Here is a 23,002-nt window from a genome sequence, read left to right on the forward strand (position 1 = left end):
CCACCCATTCACGCTCCCTTCGTTCATCGTCCTCCATCCACCTCAACATTCCTCCTGTCCGCCTCAGTACCATGGTTAACAGAGCATTCTCCCACTCTGCTCCACAACTCTGGAATGCTCTTCCACCTGACTTACGTAACATTGACAATCCCTTGACTTTCAAATCACAACTCAAGACTCATCTGTTTAAGCTGGCCTTTTCCCTATAACTTCTCCTGTTTGTTACTCCTCTATTGCTGTTATTCTTGTTGTTATTCTTCTGTTCCCTTATATTGTAAAGTGTCCTTGGGTGTCTTGAAAGGCGCTACAAATAAAATGCATTATTATTATTATTATATAAGTCTAAATAAGGTTTAGTTATTATAAAGTGCTACCTTTTTATATTTTCAGTTACAATTAATTAAATGCAACTGAATACATTCCCCATTTATTAAACTGCAATGGCCTTAAAATAATTGTAAGATTACTACTGTAGAGCCAGTGGTTCGTCCTTTGTTCTACTGTAGTGACGTGGCTATGAGGTTAAAAAAGAGGTAATGACAAATACAGGTTACTATTTTTTATCTAAGTAAACATAGCAAACAACTTTTTACTTTTTTGTAAATGTATTTTTGACCTAAATAGTGGCCAAAAGGTGTGTGATAAGTTGTTCTGTTCTCACTGAGCAAAATATTATTCTTGATGAAAAACAGTGCATTTTGCAGTGTAAATGTCCTCCTACAATTAAACATACAAAAACTTTTGGTCACTGTTCTGAAACTGTTTTCTTCTTTTTCAATCCTCTTCTAGGAAAATATTGACGCAAAACGAGAAACTAATGGGAATTATGACGCTATGATGGTTCTCCTTGATTGTCTAAAAAGAAGAGAAAATTGGGCAGAGCAGTTCATTGAAGGCCTGGAGGCATGTGAGCAGTCAGCCCTTGCAGCTGAGATGAGAGCAGAATACAGAGCTCTGAAAGGTGTTAACAGTAAGTCAATTTTCCAGATCTATATGTTGTGGTAGAAAGAAGTATACTGACTGTTTTAGCAGTTAGTGTTCACAATCAGAATGTTAAATTTAGCTCTAATCTAAATGAAGGTTTGCAAGTTTTTTAGCTCAGACGTTATTTCACTATGCAAAGTAAGAAACATTTGGAGAACAGTAATTGTTTTCTAACTGAGCATGAAGGTCCAAAGAGAAGAAGATAGACATCTTATGGCCATAATAATAAATCCCTAATAAAATGAATGAAGTAATAGAGTACTAAAACTGGGGGACAAGGGTGTATACTAATGTAAGTGAAAGTACCTAGGTTGTGTGTGAACATGAACATGTACATCTTTACATAGGTGTGTAAAGGACTTATACACACTGCTCTCAAACAGAGACCGAATTTAATCACAATACCCTTCAAAAACACAAGAATGTATAACATACTGAAAATGTACAGTTTAACAAATAAAATATGATTTTTGTTTTAGATACCTTTTACACATTGATTAGTTTTTGATAAGAAACTGGGGTCATTCTAGTATAATCTTATTATAAATAGTATTTTTTTTAATTATTTAACTAGTTTCCTCAGCTGAGGAAATGCCAAAAATTATATATTTAGCAAAAAACTTATTTTTATTTGAAGCTACAAGCTCATACAACAGAAGAAATGCACATTAAACCAGATGATGATCTCTCCCTCCTCATCATCCTCAGTTCCTGCCGTTCTTGCCTCATTCAGTTTCCGTCACTGAGGAACTTCCATGTGTCTAAACTGAGCAGACACCTAAACCTGAAAGTCTATGTTCACTAATCACAATAATAAATTTGTAAAACAACTCACCTAGCTCTGTAAATATAAACTAAAGGTCTCTAATCAACTGTAAAACACAATTCTTCTTCTTCTTCTCTGTCTGTAACATTACCAGCACCTCAACCGGCTACTGTACTAGCTGTTGTTGCGCACAACATGCTCACTCGCACCTTTTGCCTTTCTACCGTAATAACACTCTACACACAACATTTTTTTCTTATTTATAAATCTCTAAAATCTGGGACATTTCCAGGGACAACTTTAGCTGTGGACAGGTGTCCCCAGAAAGCGGGGACATCTGGTCACCCTACTAGAAGCTGAAGTAGCAAATTGCTAGCTAAATTCTAAAAAAAGCAAAAGGCTGGTTAAAAGCTAAAAGTTGTTCAAATGCTAGCTAAGAGCAACAAAAGATTAGCTAAAGGATAAAAGTATCAAAAGGCTAGCTGAAAGCTAAAGTTGTAAAGGGCTAGCTAAAAGTAGCAAAAGGTTTGCTAAAAGTATTAAAATACTAGCTTGAAACTAAAAATATCAAAAAGTTATTTAAAAGCTAAATGTAACAAAAGACTAACTAACAGCTAAAAGTAGCATAGGAAGATGAAAATAGAGTATGCTGAAGCAGATTTAAAAGAACAATGTTTTTGAAGTAATTAAAGAGATCTCAATCTATTTTGTAGAAACATATTTGTAATTAAAGTTTAAATTTTTTGAAAAGTATCAAAGTTACAAAAAAACAAGTCATAGCTGAACATGTTGTTATTTGATTGGCTAAAATAGCACAAAGTATGCAGAAGTATTTAGAAATATGGAAAACAAACAGAATGGTGAATCAGCATTCCCACAATGATCAATATTTGCTTTGTTCTAGATTCTTGTCCTGCTCCCTCTCCAACAACTGTTGTCAGGGCCCATGTTCATCCAGCACAGGGTGCCAGTCATCCACCTATTACAGAGAGTGGTGGAAACAGTCAAGATGCTGCAGAAACGTCTCCAGCTACTCAGGCCCCATCCTCTGTGGAAAATCTCCCACAGCAGCAAGCAGTTGAAGTTACTAAAGCTGTTTCCCCACCTGAGCCTGTTCCTGAGCATCCAGTGTCAACAGAGAATAAAGCTCCACTTCGTCCCTTAACACCTTTGCCTTCCCCAGAGATCCCACATGCTCAAGCAGCAGAAGCCCCACAGCCACAGGAAATGATTAATTCTCACCAGGAGCCGGAGATAAACTCTGAATCAAATATTCAAGCTGTCCCTGGAGACACTAGTCTAATCCCAGCTGAGGTGAATTCAGGAAACAAAGAGGTTGCTGTCAATGTTTTGACACCTCCTCAAGAGCACCATCCAGTTTCAACAAGTGAAACAGGCACTTCACCTTCTTCAGATCACACAGCAGTTACCACAAACGACAAGCCACCACACAGCCCAGCTCCTGATCAAATAAACTCCAGTGGTCCTTCTGTCTCAATAATGACACCAGAGAAGCACCCAGTCCAGGACACCACTCCTCCGGTCAATAAAGTTCCCACTGTTGCTCTTCTGCCTGAGGAGATGTCTGAACCTGCAGTCACACAGGTAAACAGCAACTTCTATGCGTTGTAAATGCTTATACAAATATATATAATTGAATTGAATGCTTTTGTCATTACACGCGTGCATAACGAGATTAGAGCCACTCCCTCAGCAGTGCAAAACACACATTAAAATAGATAGAAAGAATAAAAGTAACAAGATAAAATTAGCTAAGATATGCCTATATATTTGCATATTATATATGCATGTGCATACCTACATATGTACAACAGTGAGGAAAACAATGAAATCAAGAATCACTTGTAAGTGTGAAGCTGAAGTAGAAGTTAGATGACAATATTGCACATTGTTTACGTATTGCACATTTTGTATATTGAGGAATATAGATTCTGCTGATATAGCATGTGATCATTAATAAAATAAAACAAAGCGACATATGTCCTACAGATGTGTTTGTTTCACAGTAGGCAAGTTTCTCGCTGATTATAAACAAAAGTCAGTGCATGCGAGAGTTCAGTAGGGTAATGGCTTTCGGGAAAAAGCTGTTCTTGAATCTGTTTGTTCTTGTTCTGGCACACCTGTGCACACCTGTAGCGTCTTCCTGAGGGCAACAAGTCAAACAGGTCAGAACCTGGGTGGGAGCTGTCCTTGACGATCTGCTCAGCTCATTGAGGCAGCGTGATGAGTAAATGTCCAAGAGGGAGGGGAGAGGGCAGCCAATGATCTTCTGAGCCAGGGTTTCTGGTTTGGATAAGCCCGGATGAATTTTTCCTCCGTCACATTTCCAATGCAGAACCGTTCCTGTGTGCTTCTCCAGCTGCTGGTGTTCGAATAGGCCCCAGTCAGTTTGTTGAAAACAGTCCTGAAGTTCGCTGAGAGCATTAACAGGCCAGGATGTAACGGTCTTTATGATGGGCCTTGTGCTGCGGCTGAGGGAGATGTAAGTTGGGGAGAGCAGGAGAGAAAGATGGTCCGACTGCCCGAGGTGGGGGAGGTGGTGGCTCTGTATGCGTGTTTGATGTTAGAATACACATGGTCCAGAGTGTTCTCCCCTCTAGTAGAACACTTGACATGTTGGTAAAATTTTGGGTAATTTTTTTTTTAATATACAGTATATATAAACATTGATCTGCTACACTAATAGTGGCCTTTTGTTTTGCACCCCAGCACTTCTATTATAAAAGTGAAACTGATGATATTCAGTAAATGTTTACCTTTGCTATTGGTGTCTAACGTATTATCACCTATAAATCAGTTCCATAAGACCACATGGAGAGAAATGCCGTTAAAGAGGACAAGTAGTTGGAGCGAGGCCAGAGGATGCAGAAGACAGAATTAGGAGGAGGATAACTCGCTGTGGCAAACCCTGAAAGAAAAATAAGTAGAATTCAGTTTGAAAAGCCTCTGGGGCTGTTGGGATTGGTGGTATTACACTTCAGTGAAGTGAAGGGTTTTAAGATATAAGCAAACTTCAATTAAAAATGAACCTGACACCTTTTATTTTCTCTTGCAGCTTGTCGAAAGCACCCCATTGACAGGACATGCAGCTACAACCTCTCCCGTGCCTTATCCTGATAGAATGAACACCTCTCATGATGACTATGAAACTGTGTGTCTGAGCAAACCAAACCAACTCATCAGCTTTCAACCAGAAAATCCTGCCAGTTCTCTTGTCCAGGTGTCTGACTCACATGTTGAGCCTTACTCTGGTACCAGTGGACGTCTGGAAATAAGCGAGGCTTCCGCTGACACAGTGACTCCAGCCTTGTCTTGCCCAGAGAATGGCATCACTCCTAATCACAACGAACCTGAGGAGAACCATTATGAGTCTCCCAATCAGAGCATGGAGGAGGTGCTGGAAAATGTGGGGCATGTATCAGAGATGCCATCAGTCCCTAACCTGGATGGTCAAACTATGGTGCCACATGTTCAAATAATCAGTAAAAGATCTACTGAAAGCATGTCTGAACCACCAGTATTTACTAATGCTACTAGTGCTCCTCTGTCAAGTTTAAACCACTCTCATGGTGAGAGCAACAACCCCTCTGAGCCTAAATCCCTGCAGAGTTCAGAGAAAAAGATTGCTCCTCACACCTTCCCTAGCCAGTCACATAATGCAAAGTACTTTCTAGTGGCTGCTGGAGTAAGTGTCTGTGCACTGCTGATGGTATGGAAGTTTAAAAAATAAAGGTATTTAGTGCCTATAATGAAAGGGAAGCTAAGGCTTTAAAATATGTAACCTAGGGCGTTAAGATTATGGTGCCTTACAATAGTCACAGCAAAAGGATGGCACACATCAGCAGCTTAATAATTACTTGTAGTAATAACAGTTGACTTCTCAGACCTTTGATCATGACATTAACTCAGCATTAGTTGTTAGGTTTGTCTGTGTTTTATGGTTTTGGTAATAAATGGTTTTGACCTTTCAAGAAACAAATTTTAACATGTTGATTTTAGTTAGGCCATTTTATGGAACTGGGTTAAGATTTTAGGTTGTTTATGCACTTACTGTAAATGTGGCATTAAAAGGTATCTGTTAATGATTACTTGCCTGCTTTTTGCAGGATTGAGGCTGGTAGCTGTGAGATTAGTGTGTGCACAACTTGAACTTTGTTGAATGTGAAGTGTAGATTAATGGGTTTGAGCAGTTTATCACATTATTATTATTTTTTGTTATTGATATTATGAGTAACAGGACTAAATGATGGCTAAATATGCTTTATATTTATTTGTACATATGCACAAATACGTTATTCAGGTATCTATGTACATATTATTAGGAAACAGACATAAAAAGCCAAAACTAGTGATATTCTGCATCACTGAAGTAGATGTACACTAGAATGGCCACTGACAGCACTAGATGATATTTGTGGCTACCACCTTGCTAGGTACTACACCTATCACTATGTACTGTTTACATGTCAAAGACACAAATTGGACTCATTAGTCCAAAAATGCATAAAAATAGCCTTTTTTATCACTTTTAAAAACACATGCCATGCATATTGTAAAGACAGGGGAAAATCATATTCTGTAAACAGCGTCCCACCAAGCCTGCTCCAGTGTTAGCATAGGCAAAACGCCAATCCAGCCGGATACTGTGAGAAAAGTACCAAGTGCTTAAATTGTAGCCAGACAAGTACATAATTGCACTTTTAAGTATTTTTCATGTCCACTTTGTCTTACCAGAGCGCCCCCCTCCCCCTGATATTTGTGGCCTGCTGCCATGCCAGGAGTAACTAAGGACGCTACCAAGATGGTGGCCCAAATTTTATCCTTGTTAGCATAGACTGCATTGTGGTTGGCCATCTTAGTGTATTTCTATTTCTGTCCTAGATTTTAAGAAAATAAAGGATCATATAAACCATGGCAAACTAAGTTTGATTTTTCTGATATTTTTGGATGTTGTAGGGGGAATGGTATAAAACAGTGGATGCCAAACTACTATGCTTGAACAAAAAGCATTGTCTGACTTGTGATGTTTGTAACTCATTGATGATAGATAACTCAGTTGAGACATTTGACATTATATCTTCTGTTGATATATTTTCAAAATGCAACATAAAAGTGTCATTATAATAAAATGTAAAATATGTGATCACCTTGCCCTAAAGCCACCATGCTCTGCCAGCTAATTATGTACTTTCTGGCATTTAAGGGCTTTTTCGTAGCTTTTTATTCATTTGTTTCTTTGTTTATCCTGTTTGGGGTGGGGAAAAAAACCTAATGACAAAAGAAATGCTCTGCATAAAATTAATTTTGTATGAGCACAAATGAGCTGAGGTCAGATGTACTGAAATGTATTGTTCTTATGGAAATTATAATTGGGTTTTAGTTTTATCAGCTCTTTTATGCACTGTTTTTAACTCTGCACTTCAATATTAACATCAATAAAAATAAGATTTTAAAAATGTATATTCATTTGTTTAACATGTATTTTCATCTGTTGAGTGTAGCAGATTGTTATCAGTTCAGGGTGTTCAGTGTGTTTAGTTAATTTTACAGATATTGACATAAAATTTGATGCGGTAGTAGTTGATAGTCATTCACAACACATGCAGTATACCATGCAAACATATGTGAGGTTTTGCTATTATTATTTCAAATGCAAAAAAAAACACATAGCAAAATAAACGTGTTGGTTACAAAAATGTAAATTTGGTTTGATAACTTCTGAAATTAAGCTTCTGAAATTTATTAATTCTTTAAATTAAAGCATGAAAAAAATCAGCTATTTTAAATATAAATTGAAGCTTTATTATATTAAAAAGCATATTTTTTGTGTTTGAATCTATAAAATATAACCAGGTTTATACAGAAAAAAGAAAAATATAATAATAATATTTAAATATTAGAGTTTTGGGCTACTTATACCCTAAAACATTAAGAAGTTTGTATAATTTCATTCTTAATAAAAATGAGCTTCTTTCATTTTTACTTTTGCTCCTCAGTATTATATAAACTACAGGAAGAGTGACGTCAACTTCTTTTGTCTGCTTGTCCTCTGATTTGTTCTAACCCCTGTCAATCACCTTTTATCTCCGCCCACCTTTCCTCCTGACAGCGAACACAAAAAGGACGTGTAGCTCAGCCATTTAAGATTTCAGTTAGCCGGCTAAACAATTTGTCTGTTAAGGTTTTCTCTGCATTTTCTTACTTCTGACTTATTTGTAGCATACCATATATATGTAGTAACTGGTTAATTCAATGGCGTTTAATGGCCATCAGTGCGACGATGATATTGTCGACGAAACGCCCTCAAAGTTGCCGAGGTGCAACAAGGAGATGGCCGGTTACTACAACAACGAAGCCCAAAATGAGGCGCCTGTTTCGGCAGGGAGAGCTGCATGCGAGTGCCGGACATCCAACTCGACACCAAGGCATCGGAAAGACTCGGTTAAGAAGACGAGGCCGCGTAGGTTTTAATGCTGCTTGGTATATTTACATAAAAATGGGTCGCTGCATGTGTACAAACATTAGAGGCGTTACCTGTCGGTGCTACAATGAGTTTGGTTATTTGTTACCTACAAAATAAGATGATTTTATACTAAAACGCACGATCAATTTGGCCTTGGGATTTTTAATTTTGTCGATGAGTCTTCGTAGCATTAAATAGGCAGAATCTATTCAGCAACAAGATGGCGTTCGCGGCACACATTGTACTGCTAGTAAAGAAGCTGCTTACTGTTGTGTAGGACGTGTTTATTACAACACACTCGTTGGTTCTTATTGTCACAAAACATGTTACAACTATATATGTATTCACATACATGTATGTATGTATGTAGGTATTGCGTGTGGTGATTTATTTATTTGCCAAAATGCATATGCTTTTTTTCCCACATTTATTCCAGCATTTCCTTGGTTTGGAATGGACATTGGGGGCACCCTGGTGAAGCTTGTGTACTTTGAGCCCAAAGACATCACAGCAGAGGAGGAACAGGAGGAGGTGGAGAACCTGAAGAGCATCCGGCGTTATCTAACTTCCAACACAGCCTATGGTACAACTGGCATCAGAGATGTGCATCTGGAGCTGCAGGACCTGATGTTGTGTGGCAGGACAGGCAACCTGCACTTCATCCGCTTCCCTACACACGACCTCCCTGTCTTCCTACAAATGGGCCGCAACAAGCACTTCTCCAGCCTTCATACCACCCTCTGCGCCACAGGAGGGGGGGCATACAAGTTTGAGTCGGATTTCCGTACGGTGGGTCCACTGCTTTGCTTTTGGGATGCAATATTCAGAGAAATGTGTGAAGAGTAGTTGTGCAACAACATCATACAACTTAGAAAAACTACATATCAAAAAGACACTTTTCAATTACTAACCTGAAACGTGCTTAGCCATTGGCTGAGAGTAGTGCAGGTATTTTTTCTGAATAGTATGTTTTTCTTAAAGCATTAACTTTATGACAGAAATGAGCCAAAGAGACAATTCTCAGCCATGCATGTTTACAGCAAAAAGTTTGGAATTGCAGTTGCTTTTTAATGACAACTCAAAACTTTACAGCTGCTTATAGACATACAAAGCGTACAAAAAAATGAAAAAAAAATACTGAGGAAGGCTCTCAGTAAACTGTAAAAAGTTCTTGTTTTCAGACCAACGCCCACTCCCCCCACCCCACCCCACACACACACTTCCTGATCAATGTTTTCACATTGTCTTTCTTGTGTTTCTCTGAAAAAAAGATGGCGGACCTTCAGCTCCTCAAGCTGGATGAGCTGGACTGTTTGGTTCGAGGAGTACTGTACATTGACTCGGTGATGTCCGGTGGACCCTCAGAGTGCTACTATTTTGAAAACCCGACAGACCCTGATCGTTGCGTGCAGATACCCTATCCACTGGAGAATCCTTATCCCCTGCTTCTGGTCAATATTGGCTCTGGGGTCAGTATTTTGGCCGTCTACTCGAAGAACAACTATAAACGAGTCACTGGAACCAGGTAATGACTAGCTTTAAAGTATTAGTGACACTGTGCATTTAGTCTAGGGGTAATATCACATGGTAAGATCTTCTGTGTTGATGTAAAATTGAAACAGACTGGGAGGAAAAAAAAGAATGCCAATTGGAAATCCTGCACCAATAGCGACAAGCACATGAGTCTGTAATTAGAGTTGCACATCTGTAAAAGTATGTTGTAATCTGTAAACACTTGAACTGGATTAGATATAAAACTTCAAACTTTTGGAATGCACATAATAAAGAAAGAGCTTCCTTTTCTGTTGTGCTGTAATGTAGCTGATGTTTACTGATATTTTTTATTTAAAAAAAACGGCAAACTGGATGATCAATGCCCTGAGGATCTTGCTGCAGAAGAACACCTCCTGCACCACACACACACTAGCATTAACTTCCAATTTAAAGGATGCCCAAAGTTTGGTGCAGTAAGCTCTGGCACACTGCACAACAACACCTTAGCGGACTCCAGCTTGACAAGCAGGAGACCAGAGAAAAGAGGTGACAGATTGACCCAAAGTTACGAGGGCTTCTCTTCCTCTCTTCACTTACGAGGGCTTCAGGAGGGTTCAAGTAGTTCAAAAGTCCTAAAATCTAAACATTCTTATCAAAGATTTATTTAATTGTTGTTTAGATATGTCAGGAAGGTGGGTGGAGGATTTGGACATAAAATGCAGACACACAAGGAGCTCTAAAGTAAAACTTTTTTTTAAATAAGCACAAACAAAATGCTGTTGTGGCAACAAAGACTAAACAACAAAAAGAGGGGAGGAGGGGATGAGAGAAGGGCACACGAGGAAATCCAGACAGCACATGAAAGCAACAATAAATCAGTGAGAAATGAAAGCTGAGAGCCAGGTTATATGGACTGAGGGGGATTAGTAAGTGAACACAGGTGACTGATTACAAGTGAGGGACAGGTGCAGATGGGTGTGGCAGGCTGACAGGAACTGAGCTGAGGACAGGTGAATAATGGCCCGGTCCCAATACCCGCACTGCACCCTCCGCTCCTCTGTGAAGCCTGTACTCAGTCGAAGTGCACAGAAGGGTTCGAGTGTGCAGGGTACAAACATGCAAAACCTGAAAAATTGGGATAGTCCAGGTTACGTCATCATCTTGCGCCTCTGGGCCGTAACTGTGACATCCAACATGGCGGGACCGGTCCCTGTTTTGGTATTTTAAGAAGGTGCCAGTACAGTTTTAAAAGTACAGTTTAGGTATTTTTGCTTTCCAAAGTCATTGCAGGAGATATTTGGCTGTTCAGATGTGTTTTGTTCTGACTTGTTGAATACGAAGCAAAGTTTGATGGTATTCACACCTGTACAGCAGAGTGAAACACTAATTATTTCTATAATTTACATTTGAACACTGCTTTTTTTGTGACAGACGCAGCTTCCTCTGTCACCACTGCCATATTTCTGCCTTTTAATTCAAAACCCTTTCATTGTCAATAAAGATATATTTTTTTTAAATTCAAAACGTCACATGCAGCGATGACTCGTAGGCAAATACTTCACTGAAGTCCACCTGGATGCGGGCTTAGCCAGAGGGCGAATGTAGCATGCAAAGGGGGCGGGGCTAAAGAGCCCTCTGGAGAATTTGGACACACTACGCACTCAAACCCTTCAGCATGAACGTGCATTTCAAGGACACAAGGGTGGAACGAGGATGGAAGTGTGAGTATTGGGACCGGGCCAATGACAGAAGACACAGAGGGAACAGGGAGAGAAACTAAACAACTAACATAAATCCAAAAAATAACAGAAACAATAAACTTAATACAAAATAAACTGAAAAAACCCCAAATCCTGACAAGATAAATTAATAATCACTATTGTAGCTTTCTTGATTTAATTTTATTTTTGTAAAATAAAAAGTTATAAACAATTTTTTCCTTATTTGGTGTAAACATTATAATAAGGGTTTCCTGTATTTCAGATTCCAATTAAAATCTGATGAACCATTAAGGTGTATAGATTGAGTCATCTAATTATTAAATTCTTGTAAGAGTTAATCAGTTATTGATCAATAAATTGATCTGCTCTCCTTTCCATGAGCTAAGTATGTGGTAAGTTGATGACAAAGTCTCACCCCTCTTTGTCCAATTCTGTTGGCTACACTATACAACATACAGTATTAGTTTTAGAAATCTCATTTTTAGGACAGACTTTCTCATAATTGGGAACCTGAAACTGAGTTTAAAAAGTGAGTCATTTTTATACGTGTGTGTGTTTACAGCCTTGGTGGTGGGACCTTCCTTGGCCTGTGCTGCCTGCTGACTGGCTGCTCTACTTTTGAAGAAGCTCTAGAAATTGCTTCTCAGGGGGAGAGCACCCGTGTGGACAAGCTGGTTCGGGACATCTACGGAGGAGACTATGAGAGGTTTGGTCTGCCGGGCTGGGCTGTGGCCTCAAGGTGCGGTTTACAGCTGTTTCTGTTCTTCTTACTGTTGCTTACCAACCTGTTTCAGATGGATTCTAGCGTACACTGCTTCAGTGAATCAGGAAAACAAGAGTGGTGGTCAGTTTAGTCCACTGGTAATTCCAGGGGAAAAAGTTTGCTACATGTTTGCAAACTACAATCTTAAGTTATAAATACTAACATCTGACTAAAACTCACATCAATTGGCCAAATACATTTCTACATTTACTTAAACTAGTGTTTTCTCAACATTTGCTGGAAATGTAAATAAAAATGCTCTGCCTTAGATTTATGACTTTTCATAAAAACGAGACGCCCCTTGATTTTAAACTTTGTTTGTTTTGGTAGTTTTGGCAACATGATGTTCAAAGAAAAAAGGGAGTCTGTGTCCAAAGAGGATCTTGCCCGGGCAACCCTGGTCACCATCACCAACAACATCGGCTCCATCACCAGAATGTGTGCTCTCAATGAGGTATACTGTGTTCATTTTAACAGCAAATTGGAATTTAGTCTTTGTCTTTGGTCCAAGATGGAATTTTTGTTTGTTGGTTTTAGCCAGCTAGAATATAAAATGTAAGGTTTATGTATTTCCAAGTTTCCCTAGTAATAATCTATTTTTTAGATAAAATTCTAAACAATATCAAAGCTTTCTGTTCATGCAGTGGATCACTGCTGTCATCTGTCTCCTGTTTGAGGAGAAAAAGCTTTGATGAAATTTAACTACATATTTTAAAATGTTTATAAAATGCTTATTTAGATCACAACAATAATCATTTACTTCTTTAGTCAGTACAACAGCAGAAGGTTTTTTTAATTTATATTTGTAAAAACATACACTGTTTTAACATTTCAGATGTAATGTTAGCTGTAACAGCTTAGTTTCATATATTGGTCACTTCTCTTTTGTGTTTTTCCTAGTGACGGTCTCCTCTCACAGATTGCACAGTGACAGTAAAAAAATGTGTGGATAGCTCTGCTTGTCACTTTCTCCCTGGTGTTTACGTCTTTTTGCTTTAGTATCGGAGGCTGCACAGAAGCTAGTCATACCAACTTCTCATCCCACCTTTCCACACAACAAAATTAGATCTGATTAGATTTCATTGTTGTCATATATTTCTGTTGTTTGTATCCGTCAACAAAAACTCAATTTCTTTTGCCATAGTTTTAGTCCTTGTACAAAAGTTTTCATTTTCATTAAAAAACTTCCTGATGAAAAAAATAAAATGAACATTGGTCTGCTTCACAGCAGAAGCATTGTACCATACTACCAATCTTTGTAAAAAAAAGTTGCAATATGTGTATTAAGATTTGATAATAAAGAAAACCAGTTGGAGAAGACTCTTCAGGGCCACCTGTGCAGTAGAATAAGCCAACCCTGCATCCGTTCCTCTTTGCTTTCAGCCTCTTTACAGTGCTGCCTTGTTGCATCTCGATCAAGCAGCATTGTACAGGGCTATGAAGGCATGGTGGAGGTTCACTGCATATCTGCATGTCAATTTGTTTCATAGTGATCATCGTCAACATTATAGGGGGAAATCAGATTGATCATTTTTAATGATATTGCCATAAAATGTCCATACAAATACTGTATTTCTGATGTTGCTGTAACACGTTTTTGTTCTTACACCCTTCTTTAATGTTTTTCACTTAGAGCATTGATAGAGTGGTGTTTGTTGGCAACTTCCTGAGAGTGAACACCCTCTCTATGAAGTTGTTGGCCTATGCCATGGACTATTGGTCCAAAGGTCAGCTCAAAGCTCTCTTTCTTCGGCATGAGGCAAGTAGCACTTCAGAGAGCACAAAATCAGATTCTTGTGTTGATTCCTAACCTTCTCATATTGTTTTGTTGTTTTAGGGTTACTTTGGTGCTGTTGGAGCCCTCCTAGAGCTGCTGCACCCATCTTAATCTATCCTCTAACTTCAACTGAAGAAGTAAATGTCAATCTGCTGTAGCAATTAGCACTTTAGACTATCAATAATTAACTCTGCAATGATGTGTTACTCAAGCCATCCACCGGTTACAGGGAAAGTTTGGTTTTGGCTGGCCCAGTCTGAAAACCTGGTATTTTTGACCTGGTTTGAAAGGCGGTGTATTTTTTTTTCTTTTTTTAAAATTTATTATTAAACCTTTAGCAACCTTTAGAAGTATCAGAATTAGTAATTTGGCCTGACAAAATTATTAAGATGATAAAAGCTGTCATATACCCCTCCCCCTCTCACCACTGCCACCATCATTTTAAAAAAAAACATTAAAAATCACTAAGTGGTATGTTGTAAGAACATTTTTAACCCTAACATTTTTTGCAGGTTTTAGAATATTCCATCTTTGATTTAAACTGTTTCCATAAAAACCTATGAAAATACGGTGTAATTTGTTTTACTATTACATAACTGAACTTTGTGTGGTCACAAAAACTGAGTTGGAACTTAAATAAGGATTCGTGTCAGTTAAAAGTACTTACTATTCGGATTATTGTGGGCTTTAGGAATATTTTTTTTCTCTTAGCAAAAATCCAATTTAGTTGTACTTGATAAGGTAAAACCCTGCATATCATTCACATCCTCTAATTGTCTCCTAAATACTTTAATGTCACTAAATTAAGTCCAGTATTAATGATATAGTAACTTATTTTCGAAGTAGTTTAAAACCCCCAGTATTTTAAACTTATTATTATTATTTTCTCTTCTTTTTTCCTAATGAATGATTAAATATTTGACTGTAAAAATGTTTTTCGTATTGTAATATCAGTGCTTGTAAAGGTAATGAACCCAGTTCCCCAGCCTGCATTACTAAAGTGCCTTCAGGCCAGCGGTGCTTGTATATGTTAGGAGTGATTAAACAAATGTTGATAGATGTGCACAGATAATACACTTCTGAAAAACGATTCAAGAGTTTAACTGAGTGCTGAAAATCAAGGCTTCCCTCCAATGGAGGTATAAAACCTCTGTTTATGGTCAGTACATATACCAAAATTTGACTTCTTCCCTTTCTGTAAATCTATTTATCATCATTTGTTTTGTTCTAATTTCTGTCTGTTCAGTAATCAGTCCAATAATTACAGGGACCATAGTGAATATCAGACTTGTTTTACTCTTTTTGTCAGTTACTGTATTTGGAAGCAGTGGTTAACTTTGAAGTGCCTGTCATGTTTTGTGTAAAATAAAGTATTCGGTCATATCATTTTTTTTTTTTTTTAATTGATTACAACTTGTTAGGGTTTCCCTGTTTGCTTGCAGAATGTAATAGGAAACAATGTATTTTTTTCTGAATGTCATTTTCAAATTTCACTTCTAAATATAAAATCTTTATTTCTTGGTACTTTTTGCCTTTTGTAAAACTTAGAACTTGTAAAGTTTTTTGTAAAGAAGTTCAATAAAATTTGTGCTTAGAGGTACTGTAGTTCATAATTCAGCTAGCTGATTATTAATGATGCTAAATAATTGTCTGGTGTTAACAAAAAGCAAAACCTAGAAATTTTATTATCACAGAGTTTTAAAGAAGATATTAAGAGTTTTTGGCCGGTAGTACATTTGGATGCTAAATAAGTGCCAACAATTCCAAATGACTGCTAATTGTCTTTTTCCCTGTTGATTTTTACATTGCAAGCGCCTGGGCTCTGTGCTTGTGGACGAGGATGTGGAGAGATATGCCAGAGGCCGCCTGTCCAGATCATGAAGGCCTTCTATCACTGCTTGCATTTTTAATTATAATTTAGCTTTTCATACTTATATGTAGCAGTTAGGGACCCAATTCCTTTATGACCTCTGACCTAAAGTCATTTTTCAGTAAATAAAAGTTCATTATGCTATTGTTTTGATAAAGTGTTTACATTCCATGAGTTCACGCTTGGACATTTAATCAAGTAGGAATAGATTGATTTTACTTCTTCTAAGACTTATAAAAACATGATTTATAAATTTTATTCATTTAAAAAATTATGACTTATTTCCAAATTATGAATTGACATCACATATTGTGACTTAACATTTTACAATTGTGACCTACCATTTTATGATTATGACTTAGTGTCTCAAAATTCTGACTTTGCAGCTCAAAATTTGACTTGGCATTTCATAAATAATGATTGTGTATCTCATAAATATAATTTAACAATTCATAGTTATAATAGCATCTCAAAACTACGCCATATCTCAAAATTTTGATTTAGTATCTGAAGAAAAACAGATTACGACTTAGCATCTAATGACTTAGATGATCTTTTTTAATTCAGAGTGGAGTAAATTGTTTCATTTCATTTATTTTAACAACTGGACAATTCTGCACGGTACGAACAGATTTTGTTTGTCCTGTTCTTCATACACGTGGCTGCTGTGGACACATGCTCCTCCTCAGGCAGTAGGCTTCCATGGCCTGACTGAAACGTGCATGAAAAGGCTCAGTGTCTTTCCACGGAATAAATCCGACCCCTTCCTCCTCCTCCTCCTCCTCCTCCTCCTCCTCCTCCTCGGTAAAGGCTGCACAGCTGGCAATTTACAGGCAGGAGTCGTTGAAGGACCGGGCTAATTGCTGGTGGTCCATTGTCGCGGTAATTGTTCCCGTGTTTTATGGACAGCCGGGGTTAGACTAAAACCTGACATATTTCTTCATCTTTAGTCAGAGGGGCTTCGTGCAGACATAAGGTAAGGTTGATTGACTCCCCATTTATGTGGAGCCAAACCGGTTCCAAGACGAGTTAAGTCAAAAAAAGCCATAAACTAATTTTTTGAGTGTATTTTAAATCGTTATTTTGGAGTTCGAAATAAAATACTATTTTGGTATTACTTTGTAGATGTATATTCTGAAACTGGTTGGTGCATGTGTGGAGGATTTTTACATGTGATCACAGTTAAGCGGTGTCTTAAAAAGAAGGTATGTTTCTTTGTATTTTGTCTCTAAGAATCAATTGTTAACGTTAAGTTTGCTTATAATTATTGCTTGTAGCATAAGCACCTGTAACTTGTTCTGGCTTCAGTCCTGTAAATCAGACTGGGGTGGGAAACTGGCTGGATTCAGGCTGAGAGAGGACAAGAGTCGCACTGATGGCGAAAGGATGAGAATGTTTTCATGAAACTTAGTAAAGGATGCACGTCTCGAACTCTAATTAGCTCTATTTTTTGGAGCCAACTTAATTCAAGATGGCCACTATAGCCAGTCGATTTCAGAAACACAAAAATGGCTCTGGATATTGACCTACTTTTTTCTCTTCTTTTGCTTGATTTCTGAGTATAATTCCAGAAAAGATTCGGCTAACACGCGTCGCTTCATCGCTCCAGTCCCAAACACTGAAACTGCTCTCAGACTAGGTTCTGGAAAGAGAAACAAATTTGTGGTTCTTGTACAAACACATCACAGTATCCAGTGTGTGTATCCCTCCCTCTCAGTGAAAGCTTTGGAGCCGAGTCCTCCAGGCTGACGTGGATTCATAGACTTTCTTTATACGGGAATAAATGTTTTGTTTTGTTAAAGTATCACTGAGCTTTCTTCTCATTGAGCGATGGCATTCGGAGAATAGAAAATACTTAATCGAAAAGTCTGGCATTTTCTTTTTAAGTGAGTTTTCATGTAGTTAGTGTGATTAGTCTTATTGTGTTGTGACATTTTAATGGTATAATCTCACCATCAAACCAGCTGGTTTGACAAAAAGCTGAAGCAGTTCTATCTCATGGTGTTGGCCAGGGTTTCTGATCCTTTGTGGGACTTTTATTGAATCATTTCAGCCTGCCACTAAAAGGTGAAGGTGTCTGTGTGTGGAAGTGTATCTGTCTGTTACCGACTCTGCCATGAACCACTGGACACATTTGGTACTTATTGGATGTCTACGTATTGGATGTGTATTCCTGATTAACATCCTTCAACTTTAAACAAACACAAAACTGGCTAACATTTCCCATCACATACTCTTCTGAGCTATAATAGATTTCACAAGGTCTTTGTTTAGAATTTTGACATTAACTACTTGTAGTCAACTTTGTCTGTTAGCAAAATATCTCATGAACCTCTTCATGGATTTTATTGACACTTGCAGAAAGTAATCACTGGATTTACCTCTACAATTGATTAACTTGTCAGGATTTGGGTTTTTGTATTCAGTTTGAGTTTATTGTTTATTTTATTCAATTATCTTTGTTAGTCTGGTCTTAGTTCAGTTCTTGTTCCTTGTGTCTTTGTTTCCTGTCATTATTCACTTCTCCTCAGTCAGTCACCCATCTCCACCTGCTCCTTGTTAGCTATCACTCACCTGTGCCCACTTCACCTAATTACCCTCTGCCTTTAAAACCCGGTCATCTCCTCCACTCACTGCTGGTTCATTTGGTTCTGCTCGTCTCTTGCCCATATCCATTCAGTTTTTGGATTTAGTTTGTTTTGTATTTAGTTTTCTTTTTGTCTGCCTTGTCAGCATTTTGTTTTTGGTAATCTTTTATATTAATAAATTAGTTTCTTTTTTGAAGGATGAGTCTATTCTCTGGGTTCGCCTCCTTTTCCCCACACCATGACATAACGTTTAGGGTCAGCCCAATCCAAGATGGCTGCCATAGCTAACTGACAATCCAAACCACAACAATGGCTGTAACTTAGTCAGTTTTACAGATATTGAGCTAATTTTAAATGTGTCTGAGTTATTCACAACACAAACTCCATGGTCCCTCTGGTTTTAAGAAGGAGGTGACAGAAAAGTTACTAGCAGTCTGCCACAGCTGGCCTTGGCACAGACTACATACTCATGGCACAAAAACGATGTGTAAAATTTTAGCATGAACTGCTGAAGTCAACCTTATTTGTCTGTTAGGACAATATCTTGTGAACCATTGGACATATTTTAATGAAACTTTCAGAAAGTTCTCATTGGATGTACATCCACAATGGAATAACTTTTGGAGTCATCTCAAGATGGCCACCATAGTTAATCCACATTATTCAACATTGAAATGGCTTTAACCCAATCAGTTTCACATATACTGAGCTAAAATTTGATGTGGTAGTAGCTGAGAGTCATCCACAACGTATACTTATCTTGCTATATTCCAAAATATGATAGTTTTTGTCATAAAACAAACATTTCTAAAATAATTTTCATATACTTATACTTGACTTGACATTGTCTCTTTCTGTTCTTTATGTACAGCTAAAATAATGGAGAAGTCGAGGCACAGGCAGCAGTTTGTGTTCAGCCTTCTGTTAGGATTGTGGCTTCCTTATTGTTTAGCCCAGACCACAGCAGCAAACAGAGCCAACTTGGCACCTACTCCATCTTCATCCCCTAATACCGAAAAGCTTAAAGTCAGACTGTCTGGATACCCCCGAAAACACAACGAAGGGCGGATAGAGCTGTTCTACAAAGGAGAGTGGGGAACCATCTGTGATGATGACTTCTCAATAGCCAATGCCAATGTGCTCTGTCGCCAGCTGGGTTTTGTCTCAGCCACAGGATGGACCCACAGTGCTAAATATGGAAAAGGCCAAGGTAAGACTGTTGGTGAGATTTAGTTTCCTATTTATAAACTGTGTTCAGCCAAGAACTGAGTATTTTGTCCTGCGTAGCAACTGTTATTGCAATAAAACAGTTTCTTAAAATAATATTAATAATAATAAATGATAATTTAAAAAGCTTAAGAAGAAATTCTTTTTCTACAAACAAAATATCAAGACTACATCTCAAGAAAAATGCTAATTAGTGACAATGTTTCACAAAGGTTTGTTTCACGTTTGCTACTTTAAGAAAGCATAATTTTGTGAACTAATAAATATGAAAACAAAGCAAAAGTGAACATTTTTTTACTTTAGTTAAATATTAATGAAGCTATTTCCTACAGATATGAATGCTGAGTCCTGAATGACTGCTGAAATGTGCTGAAGCTAAGAGTAAGATATTTACAATAAAAAAGCAATACAGAGACTAAAACCAGCAGAGTAGTAGCTAAAAGGAGCAGAACATAAACTAAAAGGAGCAAAAGTGCTAGCTAAAAGCATTTTAGTTAGCTAAAAGCTAAAATCAGCAAAAGAAGACAAAAATAAAGCAAATTCCACACAGAAAAAAATGAAGGAATTACAGTGATCTCAAAGTATTTCTATGGGGAAAATATTTGTGAATAAAGTTAAATATTTTGAAAAGTATAAAAGTGCACAGAGGTCACCAATGTTCTGCAGAGTCAATATCTACAGACTTCCAAATCTCATGTGGCCTTCAGAGTAGCTCAAGAACAGTGCGTAGAGAGCTTCATGGAATGGGTTTCCATGGCTGAGCATCCAAGCCATTGGGCTTGAGAGCAGTGGAGACGAGTTCTCTGGAATGATGAATCAAACTTCTCTCTCTGGCAATCTGATGGACGAGTCTGGGTTTGGCTGTTGCCAGGAGAACAGTACTTGTCTGACTGCACTGAGTTAAGTGTAAAGTTTGGTGGAGGGAGGATTATGGTGTGGACTTGTTTTCAGGAGTTTGGCTTGGCCTAAGTTGCAGTGAAAGGACCTCTGACTGCTTCAGCATACCAAGACATTTTGGACAATTTCATGCTCCCAACTTTGTGGGAACAGTTTGGGGATGGCCCCTTCCTGTTCCAACATGACTGCACACTAGAGCACAAAGCAAGGTCCATAAAGACATGGATGAGTGAGTTTGATGTGGAAGAACTTGAGTGGCCTGCACAGTATCCTGATCTCAACCCAATAAAACACCTTTGGAATAATTAGAGCAGAGACTGTGAGCCAGGCCTTTTCTTCCAACATCAGTGTCTGACCTCAGAAATGCACCACCCACACAATCATTCCGCTTTGGGATTTTGATTCAAAAACATGAAGTTAAATTTTTATATTATTTAATGCACACTAATAAAGAGAAACAGGATATCAAAAGTGTGCATTTCTTGCACACCAATAATAATAAAAACAAAAAGGCTGGTGTGGCAGCAAAAAATACAGAAGAGAACCAGACAGGGCATGGAGGCAAAATGACGGACTTTGGGAATGAGTGAGGATTGACACAATTAGTAGCCTGAGGCTAATGAAAGTGGTGGCAGCTGATGCTCATAACAGGAAACCTGTTTAAGTGGGAGGGGCAGGACTGATGAGCTGAAACTGACTGATGGTACTGATGGAAAATGTAACACTGGGAAACAACATAATGAAAATCTAGAAAATAATTATCACAGGAAATAAATACAGCAACAAGAGAAATAAACCCAAAAACAGAAAAAAATAAACACTGAAATAGAAAACAAAGACCTTTAAAAAACAACCAAAAGCACCGATCCTAATATTCAGACCTGGACTGGTTGATCTCTCCTGGCCTGGGAGTATGTTGATGTTTCACTGTCTGCCTGCTACCTGTGCAGGAAAAATCTGGCTGGACAATGTGTTGTGTCATGGAGGAGAGAAGAGCATTAAATTCTGCAAGTCTCGTGGCTGGGGCAACAGTGACTGCACTCATGATGAAGATGCTGGAGTTGTTTGCAGAGATGAGAGAATTCCTGGCTTTGTGGACCCAAATGTTATTGAGGTAAGTCATTAAAGTTGTCACGTGGGGTTGAGAAGGAGGCGAACCCAGAGTGCAGACTCATCGCAAGAACTTTAAAGGAAAACTAATTTATTGAGAATAAAGGAACAAAGCAAAAGGCTGATGAACCAGCAAAACAAGACTAAATACAAAAACATGAACAAAACACAAGGCAAGCCATGAAACAAACGAGACAGCGCATGAAGTGACAATGAACCAGCAGTGAGTGGAGGAAATGACCAGGTTTTAAAACAGAGGGTAATTGGGAGAAGTGGGCACAGGTGAGTGATTACAATTAGGATCAGGTGAAGATAGACATGGCAGGAAAACAAGAGACTGACTGAGGAGAAGTGAATGATGACACGAAATAAAGACACAAGAAACAAAGACAGAACTGAACCCAGTCTAAACATAAAGGCAGCTAAATAACAAATTACAAGACACAAATAAACCCAAACTTAAACATGAAGAATAACAATAACCTCCAAATCCTGACAAAAGTACATTCAGGATTTAGAGATTTTGTCCTAATATTGTGGTGTGGGTGATGCTTGGGTCCATCTATAAGCTGCTTTAAGGTTATAAATGCTTGTACATCCTCCCATGTTATGTAGTTCATACGGTTTAAGAAATGTAGGAGATGCTCATCATCACTGTACAACTTGATTATATTGCTGCCACTCATGCTGATCAGGTCTACTCTATGTTCATTTGTTAAGTTTGGGCTGGACACATTCAAATCATGTTTTTGTCATTAAATATTTAGGTCAACTCTGTCTGTTATCAAACTATCTCATGAACCACAGAATAGTTTTTAATTAAACTTTAGGAAAGTAATTTTTGGATGTACATCTACAACTGATTAACTTTTAGAGTCAACCCAATTCAAGATGGTTGTTGTGCTAACAGACATTAGCAAACACAAAAATGGATGTAACTCATTCGAATTTACTAATATTGAGCAAAGATTTAATGTTGTAATGGCTGGTAGTGCTCAGAGTATGTGTTGAGGATGATTAACATACCATTTCTTGTGGGGTGTCACAATATCACATGAGATTGCACATTATATCCCTTACGTTGAAGACCACAAGGAGGGAAACATGCCAGGAGACAGAGGGAAAAGAGGAAAGTCAGAAGTGTAGAAGTGAGGGTAGCAGCTCTAAACATAGGGACAATGTCAGGCAAAGGTTGAGAGCTGGCTGACATGATGCAGAGAAGGAAGGTAGACGTGTTATGTGTGCAAGAGACCAAGAGGAAGGGCAGCAAGGCTCGCATTGGGCCAGGGTTTAAGCTGTTTTATCACGGCGAGGATAGGAA

General features: G+C 38.1%; 3 protein-coding genes across 8 annotated transcripts in view; all 3 read left to right on the forward strand.

The window, feature by feature from the left end:
* mavs (mitochondrial antiviral signaling protein) overlaps window positions 1-7,231 on the forward strand; it is a 16,388-nt gene extending 9,157 nt beyond the window's left edge. For both annotated transcript variants that reach the window (XM_017433440.3, XM_017433443.3), the window contains 3 exons: window positions 790-970; window positions 2,655-3,355; window positions 4,827-7,231. In XM_017433440.3, coding sequence (XP_017288929.1) covers window positions 790-970; window positions 2,655-3,355; window positions 4,827-5,501 — 1,557 coding nt within the window. In that variant the 3' untranslated portion in view covers window positions 5,502-7,231. The remainder of the gene's footprint in view (window positions 1-789; window positions 971-2,654; window positions 3,356-4,826) is intronic.
* Window positions 7,232-7,851: 620 nt separating this feature from the next.
* Window positions 7,852-16,003, forward strand: pank2 (pantothenate kinase 2). 2 transcript variants are annotated; one of them, XM_037977701.1, is made up of 8 exons: window positions 7,852-8,231; window positions 8,671-9,023; window positions 9,506-9,759; window positions 12,012-12,188; window positions 12,543-12,666; window positions 13,846-13,971; window positions 14,050-14,126; window positions 15,802-16,003. In XM_037977701.1, the coding sequence occupies exons 1-7, from the start codon at window positions 8,024-8,026 to the stop codon at window positions 14,098-14,100; spliced, it is 1,293 nt and encodes a 430-aa protein (XP_037833629.1). In that variant the 5' UTR covers window positions 7,852-8,023; the 3' UTR covers window positions 14,101-14,126; window positions 15,802-16,003. The 2 variants fall into 2 exon arrangements, with proteins under 2 accessions (XP_037833629.1, XP_017288933.1); XM_017433444.3 differs by lacking the exon at window positions 15,802-16,003 and having other exon boundaries at window positions 14,050-15,589.
* Window positions 16,004-16,664: 661 nt separating this feature from the next.
* loxl3b (lysyl oxidase-like 3b) overlaps window positions 16,665-23,002 on the forward strand; it is a 62,622-nt gene continuing 56,284 nt past the window's right edge. For 2 of the 4 annotated variants that reach the window (XM_037977687.1, XM_037977684.1), the window contains exons 1-3: window positions 16,665-16,835; window positions 19,319-19,657; window positions 21,522-21,685. In XM_037977687.1, the coding sequence (XP_037833615.1) occupies window positions 19,327-19,657; window positions 21,522-21,685 (495 nt within the window). In that variant the 5' untranslated portion in view covers window positions 16,665-16,835; window positions 19,319-19,326. Of the gene's footprint in view, window positions 16,836-16,984; window positions 17,065-19,318; window positions 19,658-21,521; window positions 21,686-23,002 lie in introns of all 4 variants that reach the window. The other 2 variants (XM_037977685.1, XM_037977686.1) reach the window with 2 other exon arrangements.

This window comes from Kryptolebias marmoratus, linkage group LG10, assembly GCF_001649575.2.
Source record: "Kryptolebias marmoratus isolate JLee-2015 linkage group LG10, ASM164957v2, whole genome shotgun sequence".
Taxonomy (NCBI): Eukaryota; Metazoa; Chordata; class Actinopteri; order Cyprinodontiformes; family Rivulidae; genus Kryptolebias; species Kryptolebias marmoratus.

What these genes read in the sequence shown, in the direction of transcription:
- pank2 (XM_037977701.1), top strand. Translation starts at nt 8,024, where the DNA reads ATGGCGTTTAATGGCCATCAGTGCGACGATGATATTGTCGACGAAACG. An exon ending in GGTTAAGAAGACGAGGCCGC is followed by an intron (nt 8,232 to 8,670) that starts GTAGGTTTTAAT and finishes CATTTATTCCAG; the next exon opens with CATTTCCTTGGTTTGGAATG. An exon ending in CTCTCTTTCTTCGGCATGAG is followed by an intron (nt 13,972 to 14,049) that starts GCAAGTAGCACT and finishes TTGTTGTTTTAG; the next exon opens with GGTTACTTTGGTGCTGTTGG.